The sequence below is a fragment of the Orycteropus afer genome, unplaced genomic scaffold (assembly GCF_000298275.1).
Source record: "Orycteropus afer afer isolate SDZICR_OR568_19922 unplaced genomic scaffold, OryAfe1.0 scaffold00061, whole genome shotgun sequence".
NCBI classification, from domain to species: domain Eukaryota; kingdom Metazoa; phylum Chordata; class Mammalia; order Tubulidentata; family Orycteropodidae; genus Orycteropus; species Orycteropus afer.
The window spans coordinates 224865-241679 of NW_006921648.1; the positions used below are offsets into that span (position 1 = coordinate 224865).

The following is a 16815-nucleotide window of genomic DNA, read 5'->3' on the forward strand; positions in this document are numbered from 1 at the left end:
CTCCACAGCAGTGGGTGTAGTTTGGGCTTTGCTTCTGTGAAGACTGACAGCCTTGGAGACCCTGTGGGCAGTTCCACTCTGTCCTCTAGGGGCGCTGTGTTGGATTTGACATGATGGCTGTGGGTTTCGGATTTTCTGGTTGTGACTGTTGAAGCCCTAACCCTGCACCTGTGAACCTGACCTTGTTTGGAAAGAAGCTTCAGTTAGCTTAATGTCTGATCATCATGAACAAGGGTGGGTGCTAATCCTTGTGAAAAAGAAGAGTCACAGAGGGGATGAGGACACAGAGGAAAGACAGCCGGGTGGTGCTGGGAGCAGAGGTCAGAGAGATGCGGCCACAAGCCAAGGAACGCCAGGGCCACCAAGAGCTGGAAGAAGCAGGGACCTCCCTGGAACCTGGGAGCGTGGCCCTGCGGACACCTGATGGGACCTGGGCCTGCAGGGCTGTGCAGGACTCTCTCTGTGGGGTAAGCTACCACTCTGCTGCTGCTGAGGACCCCACACACAGTGTCATGGGCTTGTTCTAAGGGCTGAGCCTGTTACCATAGTATCAGCAGGGACTGGGCCTGGGGAGTGGGGGCAAGACACTGAAGAGGGGCAGGGTTGGCAAGAGGGACAGGGATGGGGGGCTGAGTGGAGGGAGGACTTTTGGGGAGGTAGTGGGGGGCTACAGCTTCAGCCTTTCCTGTGTACCCCAAAGCCTGCCCCACCATGGGATGTCCCGAGGGTGACCCACCTTGCAGAGACGGATGGCGTTGTTGAAGGCCTGCGCACGCGTGTAGAAGTGCACGGCCTGCAGCACTTCCTCCTGACTCTCACACTGCCTCGCCAGGTGGTAGGCCGCTGCCCAGTTTCCCGTCTCGTTGGCGATCTCGGCTGCCTGCGGAGACCCGCACAGGCTGCCCCGCGCGCCCAGGCTGCCCCCCACCACGCTCCATGCCTGTGGCAACCCACACAGATCGCCCCCCACGTGCCCCACCTGCGGACACCCGCCCAGGCCGTTCCCTGTACGCCCCGCCTGTGGAGACCCATACAGATCACCCCGCTTGGCCAGGCGCCCCTGCGGACACCCGCCCAGGCTGCCCCCTCCACGCTCCCCGCCTGTGGAGACCTGCACAAGTCGCTCCCTGTGCATCCCGCGGGGCCCCCGGGGGGCACTCACCTTTTGGGCGTTGCCCTGGAAGCAGTGGATGCGCACTAGGGAGAAGTGGTCCTGCGCCAGCTCGTAGTAGTGCAGGGCCACCTCCATCTCTCCCTGGCTCTCCAGGTACTGCGCCCACCACCGCCACAGGGTCCTGCGGGGGCCCGGGAGTGAGCCCACTTCCCACCTGGAACCTGCACTTGCCCCACCCACCCGTCCCGCCTCCTGCTGACCTGCCCCTCCCTGGCCACACGGCCCCTCCCTCCCTGGCCACACCGGCCCTCCATGGCCACACGGCCCCTCCCTGGCCACACAGGCCCTCCCTGGCCACACGGCCCCTCCATGGCCACACCGCCCTTGTGCCCACCTGTCCTGCATTTTGTTGATGTACAGTTCCAGGGACTGCAGGTCATCTGCCAGCATCCGGGGAGCCTCGAAGCGGTGGGTGTCTGACTTCTCGTAGCTGGGAGGGGGGCAGAGAGAGGCCTCAGTCCCCGACAGCAGGGTGCATTGAGAGGCCGTGCTGTAGGGCACATCTGGGCTGTGGTGGGTGGGGGTCAGGGATGTGGTCTGGGTGGTAGGGCCCCCGTGGTGCTCACACATGGCTGTGGGGGCCGCATGTTGGGGGTCTGCTTGGTGGCAGGGTTAGTGGCACGTGAGCATGCTGACAACATGCCTGTCCTCATGGGCTGCGGGCCCCACCAGTGTGCTAGCATCAACACTTACAGGGAAGTTGGGTCTCTCTAATCCATGGAAAACCGAGGCCAGGCCAGGACCCAGGAGGGCGGCCTCTCTGCAGTTCCCAACGCTACCAACATATGTTCCCTCAGGGGCCCCTGCGGCGGGGCCCCCACTGGCCAGAGATCCCACTGTGCACCTCTAAGGTGCTGAGCCCCAGCCAGGCGGACGAGGGGACTGGAAGCATCAGAGACGAGGCCACAGTGGCTACGTGCCGTGCCCGGGGGCCCCCAGGTCTCCCTCCCCCGCCTGGCTCTCACTAGCTGAGGGCGAGGCTGCAGTCGGAGCTGGCCTCCAGGTGCCTGGCGTAGTTGTAGTAGGTGGTGCGCAGGTGCACACGGTCGTGCTGCTCGGCCACGTCTATGGCCTTCTGCCACTGGCCCGCAGCCTGGTAGAACCTGTTGAGGAGGTCGTAGCGTCTGCACTTCTTGTAAAGCCGCTCAGCATCCTCCTGGAGAGCATGGAGCCCGTGTCAGAGACCACATGGCCGGGCCGGGAGAGCGCGCTCACGACAGAGACACCCAACACACAGCAAGGATGAGGACGGGCAAGGACAAGGTCAGGCAGGAAGCAGGGAGAGCACACGGGGTGCCCGGGAAACCATGCACAGCTGGGGCAAGGAGACCAGGTGTCTGGAGAAAAAGCCGAGATCAGAGAGATGTGGGGGAGACAGAGGGACTGAGACAGACTGACATCCAGAGCAGCCTGTCTCCTTGAAGCCTATGGCGCCCTCCCCGCAGGTCCCCTGGAGGTGGTGGCTGTCTGCCCGTCCACTCACCAGCATGCCCAGCTGCACGGCCAGCATGGCCACACGGGCCTCCATCTCGGGTTCCTGCTCAGCCTCCCTCAGGGCACGCGCTCCACGGGCATGGCCCATGTTCCCCAGGCACACGCGGGCCACATCCAGCCGCTGGGTCTTCACACACATACGTGCCATGTTCTCCCAGACGGCCTCGCTGCAGGACCAGGTGGGAGACTCAAGGCTGCGTGTCCCCCTCCCTCCCCTCCCCAGACACGCCAGGCCGAGAAGGGTTGCACCAGGGTGATGCCCAGGCCCTTCCCACATGGCAGACCACAAGCCCACTGTCACTGCTCCCATCCCCAAGAGGACTCAGAGGTGGGCACCCCCTCACTGCTCCTGTAGCCTGGGGCCAGACTCCAGCCTTTCCCGTCAGGCCCCGCTGGCGGCCCTGCAGACTTGTCCCGTCCTGATGGCTCCTGTAGTGTGCTCGTTCCCTGCAGCCCAGCACACATCTGTTCCTCTTTGTCTCACACAATGAATACATGCAGTCACACGTGCACACACACACTCGCTGACCATACACACATACGTACACACGTACCAGACACAATCCTGAACGTACACACTGTATATACACGCACAGTCATGTACATGCGTATGCTCACACACATAGTTGGGTCAACAGCAGCACCTCCTGCTTCCCGTGTTGAGAGGAGGTACATGGCAGCTCTGGTGACCCCAGGAACAGTGGCCCCGTGGGGAACATGGGCCATGATCACCTCCCTCCCAGTCATCAGAGGGTAGCACTGTGGGGTGAGACCTCCCAGGGCCTCAGCATGCACCTGGTCTGGGGACAGTGGGAGTGCAGATCCCCTCAGTGACGCCTGGCCCTCACCCCTCGGATGGTGAAGAATGTGGCCCCACACAGTATGCAGAGCAGACACGCATGGGTCCCAGCAGGCATGTGGCCTCACGGGCAGCGGTGCTGCCTTCATTCCCTGGCGCACTCCCTGCCCTTCTGGTGCTGGCCCAGGCTTCCGCCCAAGTCCTCGGAGTGTGTTTGGCTTGGTGTGAGGCTTTGGGGGACCCAACTGCAGGTGGCTCACGGGCAAATGGGCGACCTGTGGAAGGGCCCACAGGGGAAGTGGTGCACCCCCCGCCCCTCCACCTGAGGGCGCTGGTCCTCCGGCAGCACCTGGCTGGCTCTGGTTGTTCGAGGCCAATGCTGAGCCCGTGGCTCCTGGACAAAGAGGCCTTCCAGACAGACAGCTCAGTGTGCGTGACGGCTGATGAGTTAGAGAGACCATGTCCTCCCGGGCTCACTCTCTCTAGTTCACTTCCTGTTCTACTACCAGCAACAGTACTACACAGGCCCACAGAGAGACACACAGACTGATAGGGACATACACAGAGACACAGAGAGACACCCAGGGACACACAGAAACATACAGACACCCAGGGACACAGACAGATATACACAAGGGCACAGACACACATACAGGCACACACAGAGACATTCAGAGACACAGACACACAGGGACCCAGTCATACACAGGGACACACAGAGACATGCAGACACCCAGGGATCCAGAGACACACAGGGACACACACAGACACACATATAGGCACACACAGACATGCAAACACAGATACATGCAGCCACACGGACACAAAGAGACACACAGGACACAGACACACACTGACACACAGATATGCACACACAGGGACAAAGACACACACTGGCACACACAGCCATGCAGACATATAAGGACACACAGAGACACACAAGGACAAAGACATGCACACACAGGGAGACAAAGAAACATGCAGACACACACATGGGCACAGACACAGGGACACAGAGGCACATCCAGAGACACAGAGGCACACACGGGGGACACAGGCAAACAGACACACAGACACACACAGATGGACACACACAGACACAGAGACACACAGGCACACACAGGGACACACAGAGACACACAGTCACACACAGAGACAAAGAGACAGACACACACACACAGACATGGGGGCACACAGGCACACACAGGGAAACACAGAGACACATAGATGCACACACAGGCACACACAGAGGCACACAGATGCACACACAGGCAACACATGGACATACAGAGACACAGGGATGCACACAGACACAGGCCCATACAGAGGCATACAGACACACACAGACATACAAGAGGCACACATAGACACACTCAGGGACACACAGAGAAACACAGTCACACACAGAGACACGGACACACAGAGACACAGAGACAGACAGACAGACACAGACATGGGGGCACACAGGCACACACAGGGAAACACAGATATACAGGCACACACAGGGACACACAGACGCACACAGAGACACATACACAGAAGCACACAGGGACATGCAGGCACACAAAGAGAGATACATAGATGCACACATAGGCACACAGGCACACACAGACATACAGGCACACACACGAAGACACACGGACACACAGGCACAAACAGGAACACACCGTCATGTACAGATACACGCTGACGCTTACAAGAACACACGCGTACATAGGGACACCACCTCACACACACAGGCACATGTATACACAGGGACACATGTTCACACAGGGTCACACCCTCACAAACAAGGACACCACATACACACGCCCACACACCCTGCACACCCTGAGGAAGCCTGACTCGGCAAGGGGTGTAACTCAGAGCAGCCCCGAGCAGGGCAAGGCAGGCAGAGCACGTCTGTGGGCGACCTGCTGACCTGAGGTCCCTCCCCCTGCATTCCACAGCTGCTGCAGCTCAGAGCTAGAGGGGGGAGAGGAAGCCTTCCTCCCACCTGGTCACCATGGGAACGCCCTCTTCTGCATCTGGTGAGTGGAGAGGCAGGGTGCACACTGGGTGGGGGTCTTGGGAATGAGTACCATTGTGGGCCTGTCCCCTGTGGGTAACAGTGGTGCCCTGCCTGGGCCCTTGGCATGGTGGAGTTGGAAGCCAGGTGTCCTGGATGGACATCACGTGTGCCTCTGTGCACACATGTGCCAGAAGGACCTGTATTCTCTTTGCTGAGGGGTGTGCTACATGCAGAGGTGGGGGGACACCTGGGTATCAGTGCAGCCACCCCCACCAGCTGCTGCCTGTGGGAGTGTGACCGGGCACACGTGGTAGTTTGTCCGAGGGCATGCAGTGCAGGCGGCCCCTACAGCACAGGCTGGGCTGCTGATGGGGTCATGACATGTGTGTGACTGCGTGTGTACTAGTGTGCATATGTGTACCTCTGTCTGCACACCTATGCATGTGTGCCTGTGTACCTGTGCCTGTGTGTACCTGTGCCTATGTGTGCACGTATGTGTATGCCTATGCGAGTGTGCCTGCATGTACCTGTGCATGTGTGCATACATGTACCTGTATGTGTGCCTGTGCATGTGTGTATATATGCATGTAGATGTGTGCCTGTGTGTATGTATGCCTCATGTACCTGTGTGGATGTATGTACATGCATGTGTGTCTGCATGTGCCTGTGCACGTGTGTGCATCCATGTATGTGTGGCATCCACGTATGTGCACCTATGCTCACCTGTGCAACTACAAATGTGCATGCCTATGTATACATGTGGAGAAAGAATACAACCCTGACGCACTCCCTTCTTGATTTTAAACCATGTAGTGTCCCCTTGTTCTGTTCGAACGACAGCCTCCTGGTCAAGGTACAGATTCCTCATGAGTACAATCAAGTGCTCAGGGATTCCCATTCTTCTCAATGTTATCCATAATTTGTCATGATCCACACAATCAAATGCCTTTGCATAGTCAATAATGAATAATGAATAATGAATAATGAAGAAAAACGTGGTATCAGGATTGGAGGAAGAATCATTAACAACCTGAGATATGCAGACGATACAACTTTGCTTGCTGAAAGTGAGGATGACTTAAGGCACCTACTGATGAAGGTTGAAGAATACAGTCTGCAGTATGGATTACATCTCAACATAAAGAAAACAAAAATCCTCACAACTGGACCAATGAGCAGCATCACAATCAATGGAGAGAAGATTGAGGTTGTCAAGGAATTCACATTGCTTGGTTCTACAATCGATGCCAACAGAAGCAGCAGTCAGGACATCAGACGACGTGTAGCATTGGGAAAGTCAACTGCGAAGGAACTGTTTCAAGTGCTGAGGAGCAAGGATATCTCCTTGAGGACGAAGGTGCGCCTGACACAAGCCATATTTCCAATCACCTTGTATGCATGTGAGAGCTGGACAATGAATAGGGAAGACCAAAGAAGAGTTGATGCTGTTGAGTTGTGGTGCTGGCGAAGAATGCTGAAAGTACCATGGACTGCTAAAAGAACTAACAGATCTGTCCTGGAGGAAGTGCAGCCAGAATGCTCCTTGGAAGCAAGAATGGCCAGACTTCGTCTCACCTATTTTGGTCATGTTGTAAGAAGGGACCATTCCCTGGAGAAGGATGTCATGCTTGGTAGGGTGGAGGGTCGACGAAAGAGGGGGAGGCCTTCAACAAGATGGATTGATACAGTGGCTGCGATGATGGGCTCGAGTATAGCAGGGATTGTGGGGCTGGTGCGGGATCGGGCAGTGTTTCGTTCTGCTGTGCATGGGGTCGCTATGAGTCGGAAACGACTCGACGGCACTTAACAACAACAACAAATGTATACATGTGCCTTGCACACTTGTGCATGTGTGTGACTGCATGGGTGCATGGGAGTATCTGTGTCTGTGCGTGCACACCTGTACCTGTGTGACTGTATGTTTATATGTGCACATACATGTCTGTGTGTACATGTGCAAGTGCACCTGAGTGTGTCACACACACTGCCACCTTTGTGCCAAGGTCCCGGGAAGTGGGTAAACTCTTCTCCCCAGCACTGTTGGGCTCAGTGTCCTCTGAGGACCCCACCCAGGTCAATGATGCTGAGACACATGGGATGGCTGCTCTCGGGTGACCGTGCCCCTCTGCTGGTTCGAGCCAGAGCGCCAACCCCCTTCAGCACACCCGTGCTGCCCTTTCTGAGGCTAGTGTGCCACCTCCGTCTTTTGGATGCAGATGGGCACCCATCCCCGTGGGGCTGGCGGGCACCCTGCAGCATCCCCCTGCTTAGCACCACGGCTACAGCTCCAACACCGTCCAAGTGCGTCTGGAGGTCACAGGCCAGTCTGGCAGGAACACCGGTGCCTTGCTTGTTTTGCAGGCGAGAAACCACGGTCTCCACCTTCAAGTCTTTCTTCACACGGGTCAGAGAACTGACGGCCTGGTCCCCCCACCCCACTGCGTGTCCCGAGGCTGGGCTAGGAGGGGTGCAGTGCACCTCAGATGGAACGTCAGCTGTCGACATCTGAAGACACACGGCTCCTACCCTAACAGGCAGAAGGCCTGGGAAGGAGCCCCAGAGCTGTCCTCACGGTCCACAGTGTGGCTCCGTGTGTGCCCCGTGCCGTTCATCTCCCTGACGGGCAGAGTGGCCCTGGACTCAATGCAGGGACCCCAGACAAGGGTGGGAGCACCTGCAGGCTCATGGCATCCCTGAGGCATCCCCCGTGGGGCGTCTGAGCTAGGGACGCTTGCCTCTGCTGTGGTATCGGGGGCTGTGTGACCACACAGACCCCAAGACATGGACAGCTCAGCTAACTTCCTGTTCTCAGCAGGCCCCTGCACTTCTCACATCCACGGGTCATACAATCTGAGGAGCTGCAGATGGGGTGGGCTTGGCTTTCTGGAAGAATCCATGCTGTGCAAAGCTGCTGGCCACGCAGGCCCCTCGGACCAGTGCCATGGAGACCCCTCCCCAGTCAGGGCCACTGGCAGGACAGCATCCAGGGTCGTCTGACAGGCGCCTGCTGCGGCCGGGCCTCCTCACAGACTCCCAACAGAGGTGCTGGCAGGAGAGGAGGCACGGAGGGCATGAAAGCGGACAGAGCACTGAGCAGACTGCGACTGGGGAGGGGGGCAGGGGGGCTGGGCACACGACTGGGGAGGGCTTCACCACCACTAATGCTGATGCAAACACTGTCATCGGGTGAAACCCTGAGGAATCGACGTGCAGACGCCCTCGGGCCGTGGTCCCACTGTGCGCTGCACGGGCAGACCTGAGGGCCAAGGCAGGGCCACACACCCAGACCCTCGTGGAGGTCTCTGGGGGCAGCCCACTCCTCCCACAGCAGACATGACCCCGCCCCTCCCCTTCCCTGCGTGTGGCCCTCTGGGTGACTGGACCCCAGGATAGGCCTGGTGCGTGCAGGGGGTGCCTGTGTCTTCTGGTGGCCGCTGGGTGACTGCGAGGGACCCAGGAGGCAGCGTGGCTCGAGGCCCCTGCAGCCTGCGGGGTGGGAGGGGCAGCCTCGGGGGCGCCGGCGCTTCCTCCCAGGAAGCGCGTCCTGTCGGTGTCTGGCCAGCAGGGTTTGCTGCAGTTGGCTACGCCCTTGACTCACCAAAAACAGCCTCAAAAACATTCATTTCCTCTCTGCTGAGAGGCCGGGAAGCGCCTGGGAGCACGCGCGCGCGCACACGCACAGACACACACCCTGCCTCGCGGCAGCCCCGCTGCCTCTGGGACCGCACCTCACAGCGGCGGCAGCTCCGGGATAGGACGCGGGCACAGACCACCAGCGTCTCACCCTGCCCCATCCTGGCAGCTCTCCTAAGGGGGCCTACAAGCAGGCTGGTCCAGGGAGTGGAGCCAGGACAAGACACCCCTGCGGCCAGCTCCTGAGTTACTTTGTTTCCTGCCGTCTGCAACAGGCACGAGGAGCCACCGCCCGCTCTGGTCGCCGAGTCCCGTGCGCGACCCTGGGCCCTCGCTGTCTCTCCATCCTCGGGATGGGCCTTGTGGCTAGGGCGCCCCCCACCGGCCTGGCTCTGCTCCAGGCGCAGGAAGCTGGGTGAGCAGCGTCGACACGTGGGGACCCCGCGGCCCTGCTGAGCCCCAAGAATGAGCGGAGACGTCCTCTAGCCGCCCAGCACTCGCTCGGTCCCCTCGGTCCCCTCGGTCCCCGCCTCTGGGTTTCCTGCACAGCGGACAGCGCGGCGCCGGCCATGACCGTCCAGAAGCTGGTGGCCTCGGCCGTGCTGGTGGCCCTCGTCTCTCTGGTGCTCAACAACGTGGCGGCCTTCACCCCCCACTGGGTGCACCAGACGCTGGAGGACGGGCGTCGGCGCAGCGTGGGGCTCTGGAGGGCCTGCTGGCTGCCTGACAGGGTGCGCGGGGGGGCGGGCCCTGCTGCCAGGCCGGGGCAGCCTGAGGAGCCCGACTGTGAGGCCCTGGGCTGGGGCTCCGAAGCAGCCGGCTTCCAGGAGGCGCGAGCCACAGTCAAACGTAAGTCCAAAGGAGGCCTGGGGCCTTGGGGGTACAAGATGCAGTGAGTGGGCCTGGTCGGGGGCAGAGGGCCCGTGAGACTCTGTGGGCAGGTCTGGTCGGGGGCAGAGGTTGAGTGCCAGCCCTGGGGTCCCCAAGGGCAGCCGCTGCCTTCCCCACCTCTCCCCCCAGCAGTCTGCTTGGAAAGTGGGGGATTCTCCCGGGGATCCTCTGACAGGACACACGCTTGTCATTAGCATGAGTATTTGGGGACTAAAGCCAAGAAGGTTACTGTCTGGGGCTGTCTGCACGCCCCTTCCGGTCTCTGAGGACTGCTTTGGACGTAAGGGGGAGGGGCTGAAGCGTGTGGCGGGGATGATGAAGGCAGGTAGGGACTTCCAGCTCCCACGGGTGGACGCGGGGATCCCAGCATGGTCCCTTGCCACTCTGGAAGCTGAGGCGTGTTAGCCATCAGGAGAGACTCGTTACGGGCACCCAAATTAACGCAAGCGCGTCTGCCAAGACGCAAGCCCCGTGAGGAAGGGCCCAGGTACTCTCCGCTTCAACGCCAGCAAATGCATCGGCCCAAACGTCCTAAAATGTGCACTGAAGAACGTGCCGGGCCTGGCAGGGAGCGCCGCGGATGCCTCCGGATGGCTGCACATCACAGCGTGGGCTGTGCGTGTGCCTGTATGGACCAGAGCCCTGTCCCCATGCCCGCCGTGTGCGCCACGGACTCGTGTGCAGGGACCATCGTGCCCACGTCACAGCTCACGAGGAGAGCACGCAGAGGTTACAAGCACCTAGTGCCCATGGCGGCCTGGGCTTCACGCACCGCCCGGCTGCAGGCCCCCTGGCCTTGCCTGTCCTGCTTGCAAGAGCTCCGTTTGAGACTGAAGCACGTGCAACGCCTCCAAGTCTCCTGGGCGCCACCAGCGTGCGCCGCGAGGGCCCTCTGCAGGGCTCCCGGGCAGACCGAGGGCGGGACCGAGTCAGCGTGCGCTGCGAGGGGCCTCTGCGGGGCTCCAGGGCAGACAGGCGGAGGGATGGAGCCCGCGCGCCCTAACGGGCCTCTGCGGAGGCTCCGCGGCGGAGCCAGCAAGAAGGGAGAAGGATGGAGCCTGCGTGGCTGCGAGAGGCCTCTGCAGGGCTCACGGGCGGAGCCAGAGGGAGGGTCCGAGCCTGCGTGCGCCACCGCGCAGAGGGGCCTCCGAGGGGCTCCTGGGCGGGGCCAGCCGGAGGGGCGGGGCAGCGTGCGCCGGGCGACGGCTGGGATGAGACTCATACCAGAGGCCCCCAGGGGAAGGCGCCCACCTGGACCGCACCCCACGTCTGTCCACCCGCCGCTAACCCTGGCCCTCCCAGTACAATCCAGTGCCACTTTGCGCCGCACTGCCAGGCCAGTGCCTGGGAGGCAGGGGACATGCCTTTGGGGCGTCTTGGTCCCCCTTCCCCAAATCCTGCAATCCATGTACTGAGGACTTGTCACCACAGGCCAAGGAGGCCCACTCTTCCCCACACATCATTCCCAGACACCACCAGACCTGCTCCAGCTTAGAGCTCCACGGGCTCCCACAAGTGATGTCCTGTCACCCAACCCCCACCGCAAAGCCCCGTCCCTTCCTCCCATCTGTTCTCAAGGTGTCCCCAAGGCGTCCACTGACATGGCTCCCTGTGACCACATCAAGGGCCTAGAGCCCTCCCAGGCCCAACTTCCCGCCTCCGAAGGCCCACTGTACCCACTCACCTGCGTGCTCAGAGTCCCTCAGAGGACTCACCTGCCTGCCCCATCCCCCCACCTGTCCTGCGTGTCTCCTCCCCACCACACGAGCTCCCTGGGCGGCCTGGAAGCAGCCCCGTGGGTTCTGAGCAGGGAGTGTGCTGAAAACAGCAAGGTCCACAGGGACTTCTCATGAAACGGGCTGAACGGCAACACTGCCACTGACAGGATGGTTCCCAAGGAGCCATGGTAGCGTGACATGGACAAAGCCAGCCAGAGCGTAATGCTTCCCGAGGGGGCAGAAGGTTCTAGCCACCAGGCTGCATGGCTCAGCCTCTGGTGTCCCGGGACTGTGACCGGCTTGGCATGCAGGCCAGGTTCCTGGAGGGCTTGACCCCGCCTCATCTCCTCAGGTATCCACGCCCACCCCAGGTCGGACCAAGTCCAGAAGTCCACACTCTGAGGCTTTGGTGTGGACTTTGGGTGACACGTGCACGCACACGGAGGCCACACGTCTTCTCTGGCACCTGGAACCTATTTTCAGCATCTTGGGGAAGCACGTATGTGCTGCAGAGCAAACAGTCCCAGGATTCTGTCCTGAGTCCACACACTGTCCGTCATGGGAGCCAGACCCCTAGACTGTCCAGACACGGCCTGGGGGCCACTGGGGAGAGGGTGCCCGGGGAGAGCAGACACACCCCGTGGGCGCTGCACACACAGCACAGGGCCCAGAGCCGAGGGCCCCAGGCTCTCCCTCAGCGCCCCGAGTCCTCAGCACTCTGCTCAACTGACCCGCGGCTTCAGAGTGAACTGTAGCTACAGGCGTGCACTGTCGGTGTCTGGCCACACGCCGTGTCCTCTCCGCAGGGCTGAGGGGAAGAGGCTTTGGTGCTAGGGGCGTGGGTCTGGCTGGGCCCCTAGTGGCCGTGAGAGACCCTGGACAAGTCACCCGTGCTGCCTGTAAGGATGCCTGTCCCCAAGGGCACGGCCCTCACGTGATGCTTGCGTGCACCGGGATCCCAGGAGCTGGACGAGATGCAGGGCAGAAGGAAGATCCTAGGGAATGGGGACCCCAGCTCAGTGGGCCTATGCTCCCCTGAGCTCGCCTTCATGGGCAGGGGTGCAACTCAGGCCCAGAAAGTGCAGCGTGTCCAACCAGGGACGCGCTTTCCTGAGCTGATGAAAGGCATGTGGAAGGCCTGACCCGGTGGGGGTGGGCATGGCCGGCCTCCACGCACTAGGGGTCATGTGTGCGGGGGGACACTTCCGGGAAGCTCTGTAGGGTGCTTCCTCGCGGTTGAGGGTTCTGATCTTACAGAGGCACCCTGGGGCGGGCTGCGAACCTGCTGACCTCCCCCCTACCCCCCACAGTGCAGTTTGACATGATGCGTGTCTGCAACCTGGTGGCCACAGCGGCACTTGCGGTGGGTCAGCTCACGTTCGTGCTGGGGCTGGCAGGCCTGCCACTGCCATCACCTGAGTCCCCCTGCTGGGAGGAAGCCATGGCCGCGGCGTTCCAGCTGGCAAGTGAGTACCTGTGGGTGGGGAACCGGGGCCCGGACAGCAGCCTGGGGAGGGGCTGCTGGATCCCACCGTGACGGCCGCGCATGGCTCGCACACCATGGGGGTGAGAGCCCTCACCCGGCTTTGCATTCTGGGTTTTAAATTCTGGCAGCACGCGGGCGACATGGTGGCAGGGCCAGTGATGCAGGGGCCGCCTGAGGACAGCATCTTTGTTGTGGCGTGGGGTGTGGGGGTGGGAAGTGGCTGGCGTGGGTCGATGCTTTGTGCCTGGGGGTGGTGGAGTGGTCAGAACTCACTGTCTCCAACTGCCTCTGCCCTCCATGTGACTGCGGGTGAAGACACACGTGTCACAGATGTCAGCGGGCTTAGGGACAAGAGCCTGAGGGCCTGCTTCCCTGGGTCCTGCCAACACTGCCACCTAGTAGGGGCTGATGGGTTCCAGTCCGTGGAGTAGCATCGGGAGGGAGGAGAGCCGCTCAGCGGCAGAAGGGAAACCAAGGCAGCTGGACCTCGGTAGACACGGCCCGGCTCGAGGCTTCCTGCAGACCCACGTGGGCCGCTGCTTGGCCCGAGGCCTCCTCCAGAGCCTCACCTGGGACGACGAGGAGGCCGCAGGCTTGGGGACGTCGAGGTGGATCCTCTTTCTTGCCAGCTGCTGTTTTAGAGCAAGACGGTACCATGTGTGACGATGTGCACACCTGCGAGGAACTGGGAACGGCCCTGTTGACTGAAGCCTGGGTGTCCTGTGAGGCCGCAGTCCAGACTGGGAGGCTGGACAGCCCCCGAAAAGTTGGACCTGACTCTGTTCAGACAGTGCTGGGCAGGTGGGCTGTCTCTGCCACCCCTGCAGCCACCCTGCAGTCACCCTGCAGCCTGTTTTCCCGGTGAGGAAACACGCGGCCCTGTTTAGACGCGCTCCACTGACAAACAGTGCCTGAGCGGAGCGGTGCCTTTCTTCTGGGGCTAATTTTAGAGCGAGGTTCTTTCCGGTGCCTGGACTGTTCTAAACAGCCGGCAGAGACTGCTGGGCGCCAGGATATCCTGCTGTGGGAGAGGCGATGCCGCGGCCACCTGTGCACGCCGAGCCGCGCGTGTCCCTGTGCTGGGGCAGGCGCGGGGCCGGAGCTCCTGGAGACAGTCCCGAGGGGCTTGGAGGGTCTGGCACTGGTGGGAGAGTGTAACTACCCACTGGGAGGACCCCAGTCCTGCCCAGCATCGAGGAGACAGCTTCTCCCTTGCTGCCTGCTCCACAGACACTCCTGGGACGGACCATGCTCGCTTACCTGGTCCCGGCTGCCTCTGCTCGCAAGCTGGGGCCCCCAGGAGTGACATGAGGGCGACAAGCCTGACCCGCTGGGTCCACACGTGGCAGTGCTTCTTTCCTGGCTGTTTTCAACCTCCTTCATGCTGCCAAAGTTGTTCTCTGCCCCGTTCTGCCTGGACCCGTCGGGTGAGAAGGGACGTGCATTCCCACTCCTGCTGGGACCCAGGCCCTACAACAGCCAGCTCCCCACCGGAAGGCAGCAAGGTGGGCAGGTGGGGTAAGCCGACAGCCTGGGCCCAAGGGCAGCTGCTGTGTGGAGCGCGGTGCCGGGTGTGGCCCCACGGTCCGTCCGTCGGAGATGGCATCGCGAGCAGGCTCCTGTAGGCCTTTTCCCTCCTCTCCGTTTTCCCTCCTGGTCAGGCTCAGGAGCACAGGGACCCAAAACGGAGGCTTCTTCTTCCTGAGACCCTTCTGGGGCACAAGCCAGCGACTGCAGTCCTTGGCTGGTCCAGCCACCCACGTGTGGGCTGTGTGCATAGATGGCAGGATGAGGCCAAGCCCGCAGGAGGTGGCGCCCTGTGCCCCCTGGGTCCCTGGAGGAGCTGCTGGGACGGGCGTGTGGAGGCCGGACACTGATCTGGGAGCTCCCGTGTCCCCTCCTTGCAGCCTTGTGTCCCCTGGTCCTCTCGTGGCTACGGCTGCCACAGCCTGAGGGGGCGCCATGCTCCCCCAGACGCCAGGGGAGAAGGTCAGAGCGCCAGCGTGTGTGGGTGGAGGGCTGTCCCCAAGCTGCCTGCACTGTGGGAAAGTGACCCCTGCCCTGTGACTGCCCCGTCACAGGCTCATAGACGTTCCAGGGTTGCAGCACCTGCCCTAAGCCTGGGACAGCACCCACACAGGATCCTTAGCTCCACGCCAGGACGTGCCCTGGGTCTCTGAGCTCAGATTCTGGGCTCCAGCCAGAGCCCAGTGGAAGCTCCATGGAGCGGTGGGGCCCTGTCCTGTCGGGGAGAACCTGGCCAAGCTCCTCACTTCTAAAGCCAGGGCCCTCCCCCTGCTCCGGGGCCCTGGGCCCGTGGCTGTCGTCCAGGACTGGCTCAACGCGGCTTGAGGACAGCGCTTCAGGTGGGACAGGCTGAGTGTCAGCTGCAGCTTCACGGGGTCCACACCGGATCTTCAAAGGGGGTGCTTTGGCCCGTGACCCCCAGGCCCCATCTGACAGTCTCAGAGAGATACCTGCACCTGGTTCAAGTGCCATGGCAAGGCGTGGTGCTCTGTGGTCAGGGTGACGGTGCATCGTGACGGCTGTGGACTCTGGCATTCGGCCATCTCGGTGGCAGACTCAGCGTCCAGAGCAAAACCCTCCACTGTCCCCACTTCCCTACGGACATGGCGGCGTGCCACCTTGAAGGCACAGAAGTCTCGAGTGGCACCTCGGGGCCCTGGGAGCGGCATCTGCAGACACGTGGCTTCTGCCCATGGCACGGGTCCCGGCTCAGCAGCTCCTGTTTCCAAAGCAAGCCGCTCCTTCCTGTGAGCGGCTGTGGTGCGGGGCCGGCTCAGCCTGCAGGGGGGCCGAGTCCGCCCGTGCTTCCTTCCTCCTGCTTCCGCGAGGGGCCTGAGTCACAGCCCTCCTCCGGGGCGGCTGGCAGTATCACTGCGTCTGTGTGCATGTGGGGGAGCCACGCTGTGTCCCCACAGGCCTGCCCCGTGGCTGGTCCCACCCACACCACGGCCCTTGTGCCTCCCCCAGCACACTGAAGTGGGGCTGTCGGGAGTCTAAGACAAAACCTCTCCTTCACCTGAAAGGCAGAATCCAAGCAGGAGAATACTCTTCTGAACGGGAACCTGGGCCCGGCCGGGCCGCTTCTGCTGGGGGCACAAGGCAGCCAGGCCGGCTTCCACTTGAACTGTTCATAACACTCGGGGGTCACCGTCTGTCACGCTCTCGGGGCTTTGGTGCGGCGGGCACCCTCATGGCCTCTGAGGAGAGGCCAGCTTGGGTTTGGCTGAGACATGGGCCGGAGTCCCCACAAGGCCTGGCCAGGGCCCCTCAGGCTCAGGGGACTGACCCATGGGGTGGGGGACGTGCACCTGGTCTCCGACGGCCCTCTCTCCCCTACAGGCTCTGTCCTGGTCTCCGACGGCCCTCTCTCCCCTACAGGCTCTGTCCTGGTCTCTGATGGCCCTCTCTCCCCTACAGGCTCTGTCCTGGTCTCCGACGGCCCTCTCTCCCCTGCAGGCTCTGTCCTGGTCTCCGACGGTCCTCTCTGCCCTGCAGGCTCTGTCCTGGTCTCCGACGGTCCTCTCTGCCTTGCAGGCTCTGTCCTGGTCTCTGACTCTGTCCTGGTCTCCGACGGCCCTCTCT

At 61.7% G+C, this 16815-nt stretch overlaps 2 protein-coding genes across 2 annotated transcripts in view; one reads left to right on the forward strand and one right to left on the reverse strand.

The window, feature by feature from the left end:
* The window catches only part of IFT140 (intraflagellar transport 140), a 68353-nt gene that overhangs the window by 10532 nt on the left and 41006 nt on the right, over positions 1 to 16815 (reverse strand). The window contains 5 exon segments of the mRNA XM_007939646.1: positions 737 to 880; positions 1163 to 1295; positions 1509 to 1604; positions 2140 to 2330; positions 2658 to 2835. Of these exon segments, the coding sequence (XP_007937837.1) occupies positions 737 to 880; positions 1163 to 1295; positions 1509 to 1604; positions 2140 to 2330; positions 2658 to 2835 (742 nt within the window).
* Positions 9681 to 16815, forward strand: part of TMEM204 (transmembrane protein 204) — a 7960-nt gene continuing 825 nt past the window's right edge. Inside the window, exons 1-2 of the mRNA XM_007939511.1 lie at positions 9681 to 9960; positions 13031 to 13186. Coding sequence (XP_007937702.1) covers positions 9681 to 9960; positions 13031 to 13186 — 436 coding nt within the window. The remainder of the gene's footprint in view (positions 9961 to 13030; positions 13187 to 16815) is intronic.